The sequence below is a fragment of the Equus quagga genome, chromosome 8 (genome assembly GCF_021613505.1).
Source record: "Equus quagga isolate Etosha38 chromosome 8, UCLA_HA_Equagga_1.0, whole genome shotgun sequence".
In the NCBI taxonomy this organism is placed as follows: Eukaryota; Metazoa; Chordata; class Mammalia; order Perissodactyla; family Equidae; genus Equus; species Equus quagga.
In genome coordinates this window covers 112,427,751-112,443,037 of record NC_060274.1, presented here as the reverse complement: position 1 = coordinate 112,443,037, position 15,287 = coordinate 112,427,751, and the positions used below count along the sequence as shown (strand labels likewise).

At 39.1% G+C, this 15,287-nt stretch overlaps 1 protein-coding gene across 1 annotated transcript in view; it reads right to left on the bottom strand.

Annotated features, from left to right (window-relative positions):
• Nucleotides 1–15,287, bottom strand: part of EXOC4 (exocyst complex component 4) — a 736,410-nt gene that overhangs the window by 142,100 nt on the left and 579,023 nt on the right. The window contains exon 12 of the mRNA XM_046669741.1: nucleotides 14,168–14,304. Within this exon, the coding sequence (XP_046525697.1) occupies nucleotides 14,168–14,304 (137 nt within the window). The remainder of the gene's footprint in view (nucleotides 1–14,167; nucleotides 14,305–15,287) is intronic.

The window sequence follows — 15,287 nt, the reverse complement described above, 5'->3', positions numbered from 1 at the left end:
CAAGAACTCAGGGTCATCCTAATCACCCATAGTCACCAGATCCCACCATTTCACCTCCTTAGTATCTTATAAACCTGTCAAGTCCTGTCCAGGTGAACTGCCATTGACCTATATTTAGATCCTCATCATTTCTCACTTGGACTTGGCTATAACCTTGTAACTGGGCTTCTTGAGTGGAGTTTCAAGACCATCAGTCCAACTCGCCACACTAGTCAGAAGAGTCATTTTTCTAAACTATAAATCCAATCACGTTATTCTTCTTAGAACTCTTCACTGATTCCTAATCCCATAGGAGACCAAGATCATACAAGACCAAACTCAGAAAGGCATCTACCTTTTCAGCTTCATCTCCTGCTACCTCTTTCCTCCTCTGTCTCTGTTCACTACTCCCAGCCAAACCCTTGCTTGTGTTGGCTGAACACCCTATACATGAGTATTCTAGAGTTTTTGAATGGGATATACTGTTTCCTGCCACTGTGTATTACCTCTGCCTAGAAAGCCTTTTTCTCATCCTGCTTGTTTGCCTCTACTGATTAAGCATTACCTCGACTCCTCTCTTGGGATAGCTGAGTCCTCTCTTTTGTGCCTCATCACCCTTATACCAGGGATTTTCAACCTTGATTGCATATTGGGATCATCTGGGGAGCTTTTAAAAAAAACTAGATGATCAGGCCACACACAAGACCAAGTAAGTCAGAACCTCTTGGGGTGGGACTCAGGCATCAGAATTTTCAAAAGTTTCCCAGGTGATCCCACTGTGTACTCAAGGGTGAGAACCACTGCCTTCAACATGCCTTTCCTATCACTGGTCCTACTACGCTTCTTTACATGTTGGGATCCCATACCAGATGATGAGTTTTCTGAGGGTAGAGTTGATTTCTCATTAGTTTTTGTGTCCCCAGGGTTTAGCACAATACCTGGTATTTGGAAAGTACATAAGAATTAAACTGGAGATAAAAATAAGCCCTCTTCACAGTTTTAGGAGTCTAGATAACTTATTAAACCAAAACCATTTTAGCGGTTTTCTTTTATTTCTTCTCTGCACTACAGGATTCAGGTGAGCTATCAAGTCACTTGGTAATTTAAACAAATGATCACTCAGCCAGGCTCTCACCATACCTCTCTAAATTCAAACAACAGAATAGTGAACACAAGTGTGTCTCCCTCTGAAAAAAAAATCCAACATAAAAAAATCCTGACTCACAAAAAAAGAGAAAGAACCCAGGAGTGATTATTGACAAGCCTTCCTCTTCTACTCTACTTATTCCTAAGTGGCCCGTGCTCGGGACATCTCAAACTCTTACCTTCTCTGTGAAGAATCTGTTGACTGTCAGACTACAATAATCTCTCCCTTTGGAAAGTAAACAAACAAAAACCCTCCCTTCATACTTATCATCTGTAACTTCACAATGGGTTGAGCAAACTATGGCCTGTGCGTCAAATCTGCCCCATCAGCTGACTTTGTATGTCCTGTAAGCTATGAACAGTGTTGACATTTTAAAACGGTTTTCTAAAAAAATCAAAAGAACAATATTTTGTGACACGTGGAAATGATATAAAATTTAAATTTCAGTGTCCATGTCTAGAAAGAACTTTGGGTGGTTCAATTCCTCTCAGACCCGTATTACATGTTAAATTTGGCTTCACAGAGTTAGAAGCCGAAGCCCAACTCAGTTTTACAGTATCTAAATCTTTGAGCCTATCTGCCTTAGGGTTTAGGAAACAGTTTGGGTCTGTAGGTGTGAAATAGTACTGTACATTTTGAGGATCTAGAATTTTTCATTTTAGTAGTAGCTGGAATAAAAAAATTAGCTTAATAGGATACTACGTTACAGGTACCCACATTATTTACTTACATGTTTTTTTACGACTGGCTTAATTCAATAGTTAAATATTATATTACTGCCTTCACTGATATTCATAGATCCTATCTTATTAAAAAACAGTAATCCAAATTAACTAAAATGCTACCTATATGCTGCCCTCAGGAATAAATCATTAATTCATATTAACCATATCAACCCCAAATGCAATTTCAAATATTCTCATTTGAAATATTGGCACTCACTAGCAACATATAATTACCCTAAAGGGAATTTTTCATTCAAATGGCAAAGTTTCCATCCTGACCAGTCGCATCTATTAGTTTATAATTTTGTGATAAACTGGATTGTGTAGTCTACAAGATTCCAGGGCATATGCAAATAGCCTCAAAAAAAGCGAGCTAAATCTCCAACAATGATTCCACAAGAGGAGTAGCATTAATCATGACTACCAGAACCATAATCTACTCATTAACTCACAGCTCAATGGGCCACAGACAGAGCCATCTGCGTATCTATTTGCACCTGTTCCCAGGAGGAAGAGGAAAATAGGTCTACCTCTTGGAACAGGTGATAAGGCTGCCATGAGAAGGGTCCACCCTCTGGACACAGCTGAGTGAATTTCATTCAGAAAACATCTGCTAGTGTCGACCGGCTCTGACGTGCATTGCTTCCTCTCTGGAACAGTTGGGAAGAGCAAGTGTGCCTGGTCCCTGGACACAGTCGGGGCTGTGAATCTTTCATTAGGTAAACAACTAGGGGCAGGTGGGGCTAATTGGATTCAACTGTTTGGTGACAGCCAGGGTATGATGTTTACTTTCCCAGACTGAATCTTCCAGACACTTCAAAAACTAGGAGCCAAGCTAGGCAAACGAACTCTGGACAAGGCTGGTCCAAATTAAGCTGCTGTAGTTGACGTTTGACTGTGAATGACTCGGCCTGTAGCAGGCACCACAGTGCAACGTCCAGCAACACAGCAGTAATGACAATGAGGGATGCAAAAATAAGAGCTGGTACGATGCTGCTGATTAAAACAAAACTAAACAAACGCAGAAACAAAACTGAAAAATCTCTTAAGATGAGGCAGAATAAACAGGAAAAGAGCAGAGAAACATCAGGTTATCTTTTATATCACAGCGGTGCTGGTCAGAGAGCTTTATGATGGCGTGTATTTCTACCTAGGAATCACAGTTAAGAAACAGCTGATCACTCGGGAGAAGGTTCATGGAAAACAGAAACAAGAGAACCTGGGGAAAAGGATTTGGAACTTGAGAGCTTACAGAAGGTGACTCTTGGGGATAATTTAATAAAAACCTTTAAACAGTTCTCATACAAAGGGTCATAACCGTTTGGAACTTAAAAAACCAAGAAAAGAATTATATTGTAACACAGTGGACCAAGAATTAATATAAAATTTGTCTCAACTGTCATTATTCAGATTTTTCTTATGATAAGCAAATTTAAATATGAATATCTTTAAGATATTTATAAAAAGGTTATCAGACTAGGTAACCTCTTGTTTCAACCCTGCATGTCTTCCCACTGCATTAGAGTATAACTCAAATTCCCTGGCCTCGAGATCCTTCATCAATGGTCTTTAATCTTGGCTGCACATTAAAACACCTTGGAAGCACTAAAAATATATTGATTTCACATTCTGAAGTGAGGCTTGGCATGGGTCTTTTTTAAGCTCCCAAGTCATTCTAATGTGTAGCCGGAAATAACCCAAATGATCTGATTCCTACACCTGTCCAACCTCACTCAGTATTCAATCTCTTTGCTCACCCTGTTTCAGTTACCCTAACCTTAATTCAGTAAGTTCTAAGTCTGTTTCCATCTTCATACCTGCTCCCTCCTCTCTGCCTGGGATGCTCTTCCCTGTATCTCCATGTGGCTCCTTCTCATCCTTCAGAATTTAGCTCAAACATCAAGTCTTCAGTGAGGTCTTTCCTGATGCTGCCCCTCACCCTGAATTTTTTTTAATCATATCACCTTTATTTCTGAGAAGTTTATTTGTTACCTTATTATTTTCTATGATGTTCCATTAGAATGTAAAATCCATAGAGACAGGACCTCGTTAGTTTATTCACTTACATATCCTCATCCCTAGAATAACGCTGACCCCTAGAAGTGCCTAATAAATAATTATTGAATGAATAAAGTAACGGACTGAATGAATGAATGACTGATACTATTGAAGCACAAAACACCAGGGAAATAACAGATGGCATGAAAATATTTTTCTTTTGCCATCTTGTTAGTGACTATCAACAATATTATCAATGAATTAATTTAAAAGTAAATAATGACAAAAAACCCCAACAGCAGCAACAATAAATAATAATATTGGCTGGCACTTATTTAGCATTTACTAAGAACTTGGCATCCTTCTAAGCACTTTACACATATGAACTCTTTTAGTCCCAACAACAATTCTGTGGGTAGGTACCGTAATTATTCCCATTCGAGAGATGAAATACTGAGGCAGAGAGCTTAAGGAACTTGCCCATGGTCAAGCAGTTGATGAGGGTAGAGCCAGAACTGAGCACAGATCGACTGTTTTGGAGTCTCTGCATCTATTACCATGTCTCTCTAAATCATTTGAAATATTTTTCAGGTTTCTCATTTGCTCTTTAACTCCACTGCCTCTCCTTTGGGCTTTAGAGCCAGACAGACTCAGCTTCTAGTGCACGCACTCGGACTCCCATTCTCTGTGACCTTACCCACGTTATGAACCTTTCTGAAGCCCCATTTTCTTGTCTGTAAGGGTGGAAGTATCTAATCTTCAGAACTGTTGTGACTGACTAGATGAGTTAATGACTATAAAGTCCCTTCCACAGTGACTATGTACTTTACTTAGTTTGTATTTCCATTCTAGTCCAGATCCTTATTACTTTGCATCATTTCTGTACTAGATCATGGAGGCTCAGGTGGGAAAAATTAAGACTGGCTGCTGGCTACAAATTCACGGGACACCTGGTTAGGTGAGCAGCATCCGTATCTGGCCAGCAGAGCGGCTGATGTGCACTGGAAAAGTAGAGTGACAGTACTCACTTGATCAACAGACATGAGGGAAAGGCCTATATACAGACATCATGCTAAATGCTGAAGATAATTATGTGGAAAAAGACAGAGTAACTTCCTTCAGAAGCTCAGAGTTCAGGTCAGTAACACACATGAGAATCACTCTGGGCCATTTTTCAAACTGCTCTTGCCTAGGCCCAGTGCTCAGTGGGCCTAATGTGGGAAATCCAATAAGTGTGTTGAAATCTCCCCAAATAACTCTGATGTGAACCCACAGTTGAAAAACAATGTTTTAGGGAGAAAAAGACACATAAACCAATAATTGATCAAATAATATATAATAAAAAAATCTTAAATTGCAATACAATGGAATAAACACCAGAATAGAGTTATGCATAATAAACTATAGGAGCACATAATAAAAGCTCTCAATTGCTGAATGCTCTCTAGGAACCAGATACTTTAGATATTTTACAAATGTTCTTTTGTATCTCTTCAGTATTTAACAATGAATATATCTATGCTCAGTAAACCAAGAGGGTGGGTCACAACATAGTTTCAAGAGGCAGACCAGGAGACAAGCTTGCATGGAGCTTGCAGAGTTTTCCTGGGCAGAGGCCCTTGGCTCTTCTGAGGTTCAAAGTTAGTTAGCAGGCAAAGGCAGCAAGGCACACTCAGCTAGGCTCTCATTCCTGCAGGGCCCTGGGCTCTGGCTACACAGGAAACCTGATGGGCTTCATGAGCCATCACAGCCCCTGGCGTCTAATCTCTGCTATTTAGCACAAGGGACCACAGAGATCTTAAAATTCCACTTTGATGATGTCATCCTCCTCACCAAAACCTTTAGTGCTCCTTTACTTAATATGAGAAGTTTTCAAAACTCACCTTTTCTCCCCATTCCTACCCAAGTACTCTAGTCATTTTATTTATTTATTTATTTTGAGGAAGATTAGCCCTGAGCTAACATCTGTGCCTATCTTCCCCTATTTTATATGTAGGACGCCTGCCACGGTGTGGTTTGATAAGCAGTGTGTAGGTCCTCGCCTGGGATCCAAACTGGTGAACCCTGGGCCACCGAAGCGGAACATGAGAACTTAACTGCTGCACCACCGGGCTGGCCATTCTAGTCATTTATTTTGCGTCACATTCCCATGCATCACATCCATCCATGCTGCCTACTGCGGGCTCATCATGTTCAGTATGTCTGGAATTACCTCATCCATCCAACAAACATACTGAGGGCCAACGAGGTGTCCAGCCCTGTGCCAGACCTCATTTCTGCCATCAACAATTCCAAGCTTATCCCTATGTCACTCTTTCTTCATGCTCTAGCATGAGTTCTTGGTCTTCTAAGGTGAAGTGGTAAAAGGGGGGCCCTGAGGATGGTTACACCTTCTCCTAATAAAAACATGCTTGTGTCTTACATCAATTGGGCCTCTAAGATTAGAAGATGTTCTTTCATTTGTATTCTCTACCAGGGAGAGAGGCCAAAAAGATGAATGAACTGATGCCAAATTGGAACAGACAGAAACTTCAAAAAACTGCAATTTCCATTCTTAAAATGACTATTTGGGGACATATAAGCTGCTGGTTGTACCTCAGGACAAAGAGGATGAGCAAAGAGAGAAGCACTCAGCTTGGAGGTAGGCTAATGGACCAACTGCCTGATTGCTAATGCACACGCAGTAGAGAATTCACAACTGAGTTTTCCTTTAAGCCCCAAGGGGTGTGACTAATTAAGAAAAAGACTTCTAGTCCTCATTTCCCTCTTAGGAAACCTCTCTTTATCCAAAGCATGTAACATGACATCATTATACAGTATAGTCTTTCTCTCCAGAGAGAGGTGCTCACAGGAAGGTAAGATGTTTTTGACCTTTGCTCAGATCTCTACACTCCCAGTGGATGCTCAGGTTCTCATGGTAAACTTGGAAAACAAACTGACTCTCAGCAGAGGGCATTGTGAGCTTATGGATTTGATCATTTCTGTAAAAGATATCTGCTGAGACAGAATCAGATTGCAATGTTTCCCTGCTCCCTTCCTCCTTCCCCAATGTTATATCATTTTGGATCATTTGAATTGTATATGGTTTTCTATTTAAGTCAGTCATTTGCTGGCAGCAAAACTAGAACATTTCCTGTTTTTCCTCTCACTGTAATCAGGATTTGGCTGTCCAAATTAGGACTGCCCTAATTACTCCTCAGCAGGTGCCAATCCGGGGGAGGGCACTAAATGGGAAGAGAGGAAGTGAGGACACTTTGCGTCTTCAGACTCATAGAATAAGAAAACACTTTTTCCCTAGCCTGAAAAACCTGATTAAGTAACAGGCAACAGGCACCATGGGTCTATATGTGTGTGGGTGCGTGAATGCGCATTGTTGTATAACAACCGTATAAATGATTTTCTGTTTAATCCCCTTCAAAGCTTCATAGAATCAGGTAAATTCATCCTAGACCGGTAATGCAGCACCTGTGTAGATCACTACAGATATTACCCTGTATGTGGAATGATCTGACAGTGGGCACCAATAAGTGGACCCCATTCCAAAGAATTTAGCCAGGAGGGATATCAATGTGGTATAGTCTCTTGAGGCAAGGAATCAAGATCTCTTGATGACCACAATATGTCAAGAACCAACCGCAATGGCTATGTTCCAAGAAGAAGCAGGACAAGGGAGCTAGAGTTTCACTGTTTGGGCAAAATGGCGACATATAAATGACAGAGAAATAACTCAATTCCTATAGACCATGGTGAACAAAACTATTCATGTCCCTGCCTAAAGCCAGTCACGCCACTTGTGCATTACAGCCCACCCCTACTCATTAGCCGAAACCATAATTTCAGCAATTTGCCCTTTTCTCTCCTACATCAATAATTTTCCCTCTCATCTAAATAATTTTCTTCAAATACAAACATGCATTTATTTCTATTTAAAATGACACATAAAACACAAAAAACCTTTCATATGACCTAAATTCTCCAGCTACTATCTCATTTCTTTGTTCTCTTTTGCTGCAAAACTCACTGTATAAGTTTTGCCTATATTTACAATTTCTGTACTCCCAATTTCTTTTTTAAGCCCACACCAATCCAGTTTTCACTCCTACTATTCCATAGAAACAACACTAGTGATGATCACAAATGACCTCCACATTGTTAAATTTATTAATCAATACTCAGTTCTAATGCTGACTGACCAGCAGCATTTGGACAGCTGATCGCTCCCCTCCATCCATTTTCTTGGTTTCCAGGACACCACATTCCCTTGATTTTCCTCCTACTTCACTCATTGCTGCGTCTCAGTCTCCTTTGCTGATTTCTCCTCATCTTGCAAACTTCTTAAAGTCCATGGTCATCTTCTCTGTCATATTTACACTCACTCCTATGGAGATTTCATCTAGTCCATGGTTTTAAATACCATTTAATATATACTATTCATATATCAATGGCTGCCAAATATGTACCTCCAGGCCAGACCTCTCTCCTTTTGATATATATTCAACTGCCTACTCCCTATCTCCATGCGGATGTCTAACAGCCTCTCCAAATTTAAATCCTGATCTATTTGCTCTCAAACCTGCAGTGTTCTCTCTCAATAGCTGGCAACTCCATCTTTTCACCATTCAAATGAAAAATCTTAATATCATTTTTGACATCTTTCTATCTTTCACACTCTATATCCAATCTGGCTGGGAATTCTGTTGACTGACCCTTCCAAATATATTCAAAACTCAACCAATTCTCACCATCTCTGCTGCTACCAACCAGTATGAGCTGTTTTCATTTCTCACCTGGATGACCACAATAGCTCTTAAATTGGTCCCCCTGTTTATATCCTTTTCCCCGACAGACTATTCTCCACACGTACACTTTCAACTGTAACTAAGATCATACTGCACCTAGGTACAATTCCTGCAATGGCTCCCCATTTCACTCAGTGTAGAACTCAACATCCCTATAGTGGCCTACAAGGCCCTACATGGTCTGGCTTTCTACCCCTCCTCCTTGCTCATTTTACTTCAACCACTCTGGCCTCCCTGCTGTCCCTGAAGTGTCATGCAGAGTCCTGCCTTACGGCTTTTGCCTTCTGCCAGGACACTCTTTCCAGATATCTTATCTAACTACCAAAGCTCCTTTGAACCTTTCGTCAAACCTCAACTTGCCACGGCCTATCTGGGGCACCCTATTTAAAACTGCAACCTCCTTCACCTACATTCCAGAGTCTACTCACCCTACTCTATTTCTTTTTTCCACAGTACTTATCATCTTCTCAAATTCTTTATAACATAGTTATGTATTATATTTATTTGTTGTCTATCTTCTCTCTCCCATGTCCAAAAGAATGTAAATTCCATCAAAGTAGATATTTTTTTTTGTTTGGTTCTTTGATATATCTACAAACTCTTGGTATAAGTACTCAATACACATTTGTTGAATGAATGAAATCTTAGAAATCAAATAAATAAGTTATTTTAAGGATGGAGCAATCAACTGTGTCAACAGTTACTGAAGATTAAAGAATATTCTGACAGGTTTAATAAATTTAGGCAAGGACCTTGGAGTACTGAAATAATTCAAACCACTGATGACAATCTTAGAAATATCTTGGTAGACAGCAAAAAATGCCTAAGAGCAAATGCCCTAAAAGAGAAGAAGGTAAATTACAGAAGTTGAGTGAGTTTGGAATTATAGGAAAAATTCTATTAAAGACAGTTTGTGAACAATTAGGAAGTGGTACTCACTAGGAGCGAGGATGATCACGCAAAGAACAAGTCACGTGACTTTCCCTTTCTTAATTGGGTTGAATGAAGAAATGGTAAATTTGGCTGATGGTCAAGAGACGTTGTTTCCAAGTGTGATTTGTAAACTTGTGTCCAAGACACAAGTTCTTAAGAAAAGGTTCTGCAGAGCAGGGAGTAGTGAGTCCTAAAAGTAAAGGAATGGGAGGACCTAGTATAGTCCATAGCTGGCTTGCATATGCCCATCTTAGGGAGACGTGAGGGAAGGTTAGCTGCATTAAAAGTATCAGGACTGGGAGAACACGACCAAGAAATCTCAAACCTCTTAGAGGGCAGATGATGAAATATAGGAGGTAATGTCATGAATGGTGGTAAAGGTAATCTTAGTCATCATCATTACTGTCATTATCAAAATAGCAGCTAATCATTTGGGGAGAGCTCACTATTTGGCTAAAAACAATTCTAAAAGACTAACATCTTCAAAACAAACTTATGAGGGAAGAACTTATTATCCATCCCTTTTTGCAGATGATAAAACTAAGGCACAGAGAGGCTAAGTGTTCAAGGTCATATAACCGATAGATAGAAAAGCTCATATTCAGATTATGGCTGCAGAGCCTGCCCTTGAGCTACAGTCCGGGTTCACAGTCAGAAAAACACACGGACTCCTGCAGTACTGAGTAATATATGGATGTCAATCTCAAAGGAAGTCTTGAGAGGTATGCCCCTCAAATTCTCAACTTAGCCCTGTCCTAGTGTACATTCTTTTCAATGACATACATAAAGAAACTAAAAGATTGCTTATAAAACCAAAATGACAGGGAATTTGGAGGAATAGCTAAGATTTTCTGATGACAGATGAAGATTCAAAAATATCTCAATAGACTGAAATGATGAGCTGAAAATAACATTAAATTTAATGGGTTTTTTTAAAAAAACTCCACAAATACAACATAGAAAAGATAAAGCTAATTGTGACTAGTATTCTTCTTATATTCCTTACGCACTACAACCAACCAATGGCCACGTCCTAAAATTTATCTCCTAATGTCTCTTGATCTGTCCCCTCTCCTCCACCTCCTTTGCCTCTCTAATTTAGGCACTCATTGCCTCTCTCCCCTCTGCCTCCACACTCTTGTCTTTCCAATCCATCTTACACAAAGCTCAGAAAAATCTTCCTAGAGCACAGGTCTATACCTGGTACTCCCTGCTTACTCACCTTCAGTGGTTCCCCACTAATCTGAAATTTAGGCTTCCCTAATTTAAAAAGGCCAACTTCCTTGAGCCTGGCATTCAAGATTCTCCATTTTGGCTCAGGCTTCCTTTCCACAACCCAAATATTCAACATTTGTTTTTCCTTTTCCTAGTCTTCCTCACCTCCTTGACACTGCTCTGGTTTCTTTCTTCCTTCAGTTCCTTAAGCTTAAATCCTCTCTAAATTCTCCTCACTTTTCACATGACCTAGTTCCTATCCTTCACCAAGCCTTTGTTGTCCTTAAGTACTTTCTTCCTCCTGGAGCATGTCATCTTTATGTATCTTACCACATTTTCTGCCATAAATTAATGCTGTGGATATCCACGTCCTATTTCTTTGTCCCTGTTTCTCTTTCTATCCTCTACCAAGAATGTAAGCTCATTAAAGGTATAATCTGTGACTGATTGGCTTCTTTATTCCCATACACTCACAGAGTGTCTTGGAGCTGATAAAGGCTCAATAAATATCTGACAAATGCAATGATTGGATATAAGAAGAAGCACTGTGTCCAGCACTGGGTCCCACACAAGGAAGGCAATGGTTTTGCTCAAGTACAAAGAGCACACCTGGAACGCGAGGCTCAGTTTGGAGTAGTCCTTTTTAAGACAGACACTGTCAGACTAATGGGCAACAGAGATAGAAGACTGGGATGGTTTGCAGAGCCAGGACATATCAGAACCCAAGAGTGTTCAATCTAGTAAAAAATGAAAAAAAACTAAATGGACCAGGATAGCTATCTTCACATATCTGAAGGGCTTTCATGTGTAAGGATTAAACTGATTTGGAATCACTCCATAAAAAAGGACAATGTCCAATGGGTACAGGAATATCATTTCCAAACAAGAGACTGTTCAACAATGGCCAGTCTGCTTTGTGGATGCAGTGAGCTTCCCATAACTTGACATGTTGAGAGGCAGGATCATAAACAATGAGGAAAAGATTGCCTACAATAAATAAGATGTCAAGCTATATGAAGTTAAAAGGTTTCTTTCAAAATAACAAGAACAACAATAATATATAAAGGGCGATCAGTGGGATTTAGATTCTAGAGTCAACTCTACCGTAACTTGGGCAGGTTATGTAACATCTCCCCACTATAATTAATATTCACTGGCATTATTATTTGTTAGAAATTATTGGTTGGCCATAATGAAATATGAGGAAAAGAAGATATGACTTGCTTTTTAAAAAAAACTTAAAATTCAATGGAGTTAAACATAAACATAACTGTAAAATTAAAATGCAATGTTATTAAAATGCAACTGATTTTAAAATATTTTAATTTTTTTTAATATTTAAGCTTTAATATTAAAAATATGCCATTTGATTCTCATTTGGTACATGTGACATCGGTACAACCACTTTGGTTTTGTAAGGCTGAAAATATAATACTCTGTGGCCCAGAAATTCCAATCTTAGACAACTAACCAAGAGCAGTGGCTTTTAACAGTTTTATTTGTATATCCCTTAAAGGAACTTTGAAAAACTATATTCTCCTTTCCACATTTTTAAACTGACATTTAGTATTTTTCATCATGAGCTTAAATGGTCACAAAAGATATAATTTTGGCATATTATAAATACTGACACTTTAAAATCACTATTTTAAATGTATCCAATGGAATCTCAATACCATAGGGATTTGATACCCACCATTACACATTTAAAACATATATGAATAAGCTCTTCTTTAACAGTTGGATATTTTTCATTTTTCTCTTGAATTTGTATTTCTATTTCACTTTCTCACTAAATTTTATCTTAATGGAATACATGTTTAAGCTAGAAAGTATTTTACTAATTACTCTATTGTAGTTTTCTGCAAAAAACTGTACAAAATAAAATCTAAAAAATTAAATTAACATTTTCTGTTACCACAAGACTAAATTTTAACATATTTTTGTTTGAATTGCTGTTATAATTATTTGGTACCCAATTGATTATAACACAATTATTGATTATATATATGATTTAAACCTAAATATTTTAAAATTTTCAATGAATAATTATTGAACAGAAAAAGTAAAATATTGGGAGTGCATCTCTCAGGGAGGTGGTTGGGTTTCTTTTCTTTAATTGGTTCATGTCACTGTGGATAAATGTTAGTTACGGCTGGAATAAAGGTGGTTAAGCCTTAATCTATGTTGTATTCCTCAGCCAGATTCATTTTTCTTAAACAGTGCTTCCCGGCTCACTTATAATGACTCCTTATCATCATCTTACATAACATCTAAATTTCCAAGTCTTATTTTTTAAGACCCTTTGTTATTTGGTCTTGCTTTTCCTATTCAACATTAGCTCCTATTACCTTCTACTACGAACCCTGTTCCATTCAGACGTCCTCCGCATTTCCCCCCTCTGAATCTCCGGCAGCTACGTGTGTGCCTCCTCTCCATCCCTGCAAGGCCTTTATTTATTCCTTCTACCTCCCTAAATCTCATTCATCTTTCTAAGGTCCAGCACATAGCTCACCTTCTGTGAAATCTTTCCTGACTCCAAACACCTTTCTCTTTCTTTCCCTCTTGGGTTTTATTCCTTCTGCTCTTATATTCTGTATTGTGCAAGTACTGCCTGATTATGTACTGTACTTTACCTATCTATCCTTAATTATGTACCACACAAATTTAGTATTTTATTATGCATTTGTTTCTTCCCTAATTGTTTCAGGTCTTGTCAACCAGACCATAATTTGTTCATATTATTAGCTTTTTACAGGAAGTGCTATGATCCTTTTTATGAGCTCAAAGAGATTTCTGAACCCAGAGACACGAAATGAGAGGGAAAACTAAAGGTTTTCAAGTTCATAACAATGGCTTTTCATTTCCACTGATGCTGAAAACAGGTTTGACTGTCCTTTCATGACAGCAGGAAGGGTACACATCAAACGTCAGGAGGAACACATTTGTAAGAACTAAAAAGAAATCACATCATAGATTATTATGGGTTATAAAGAGCTCAAAATTGCTTTACTTTAAAGATCTTTTAGAATCACAAGATGGACTAATCCAGGTCTGGAATTTTCTAGAGGAAGACCTATCTTGCAATCCTAGCCTTTCATGAAAATCAAGCCTGACACCTCCTCTACGCCAGCCAATGGCAGTCCTCAGTAGCTCTGCCCCGTTGTCTCCTTCATTTCCTCTGCCGGTATGACTATACAGGCATCTAGGAGACTATTTCTGTGGCACGTGTTCTTGTCAGGCCTCTTGACACACTCGAGAGTGGTCCTTTTCTATAATGGTGGACAGTCAGGCTATGAAGCCAATATCACCAACCGGAACAATCATCAAGTTCTAAAGTGACTTTGCTTAGCTCCCCACAGAAGCTCTACCTGTAGGCCGCAGTGCAAGTGTCCTTATATTCCTGGAGTTTCACACACACCATGTTGAGGAACTGATCTGAGTAGGCACTCAAGTCATGCATCAGGTTCATGAGGTCTTGCACTGTCTTCTCCACAATGATTGTGCTCTGGAAAAGAACACAAAGAGAGAGGCCACAGAAATCATGAGTTTTTCTCTCTCAACATGTAGGACAAGGAAGGACAACTGAAAGGATGCGATCATCTAAGGCATTTGAGCTTTCCTGGGAGGAGGTGACATTTAAAAATACTGATTAAAATCAACAACAAAATAAGTATCTTGCATGGCGCTGGTCTTCCAAAGGCCTGAGAAAGTGTTTTCTGTGAAAGGACATAGGACAGGGATTTTCAAAGTGATTTCATGGAATTCTTGGCATCCACACAATATCTCTGTGGCTTTTAAGAAAGAAAATACACATTCAGTTGGAGCCTCATTGATCCCCTCAAGGGCTCTATTTTGACATTAGGGACCTATGACAAGCAGCACAAAGAAAAAGCCTTCCATGATTTGTTTTAAAAATTTCAAAACCATCAATGTATTAAGAATAACAGCGAACATTTGTATTGTGCCTTACAGCTTGTAGAATGTTTCCACGTACACAGCATATGTTATCCCTCTTGAAACTTACATGATAATCACGATAATCAGGAACTTTTACGGGTTCTTACAAGCGCTGAGGACAGCACTAGGCACGCTACATACTTCATCTCATGTAATCCTCGCAATATGCCTACCTACCAGGTGAATCCTATAACCACTCCCAGTTTAACGATGAGGAAACTGGCTTAGAAAAATGAGGTTAAACAAAGCAAGGGCTCCAGGCTTTGCTCTTTTAACTTCACCATTCTGCCTCACAGCTAGACCCGAGTTCTCCTGCCTGTAGCCCAAACGTTTTCTCCAAAGATCAAAGTATTTCCTGGTGTTGTTTTCACTGCAGAAGCAGCGTCCAAACAGACTCAGACATATTTGACAACTGAATTAGAGAAATGCCAAGGGAAAGAATAACAAGCCTACCTTACAGCTAGAGACTGATAGTACTGTGCAGCAAATCAGCGTTATATCTGAAAAGAGGCATATTCAATAAATTCTAAA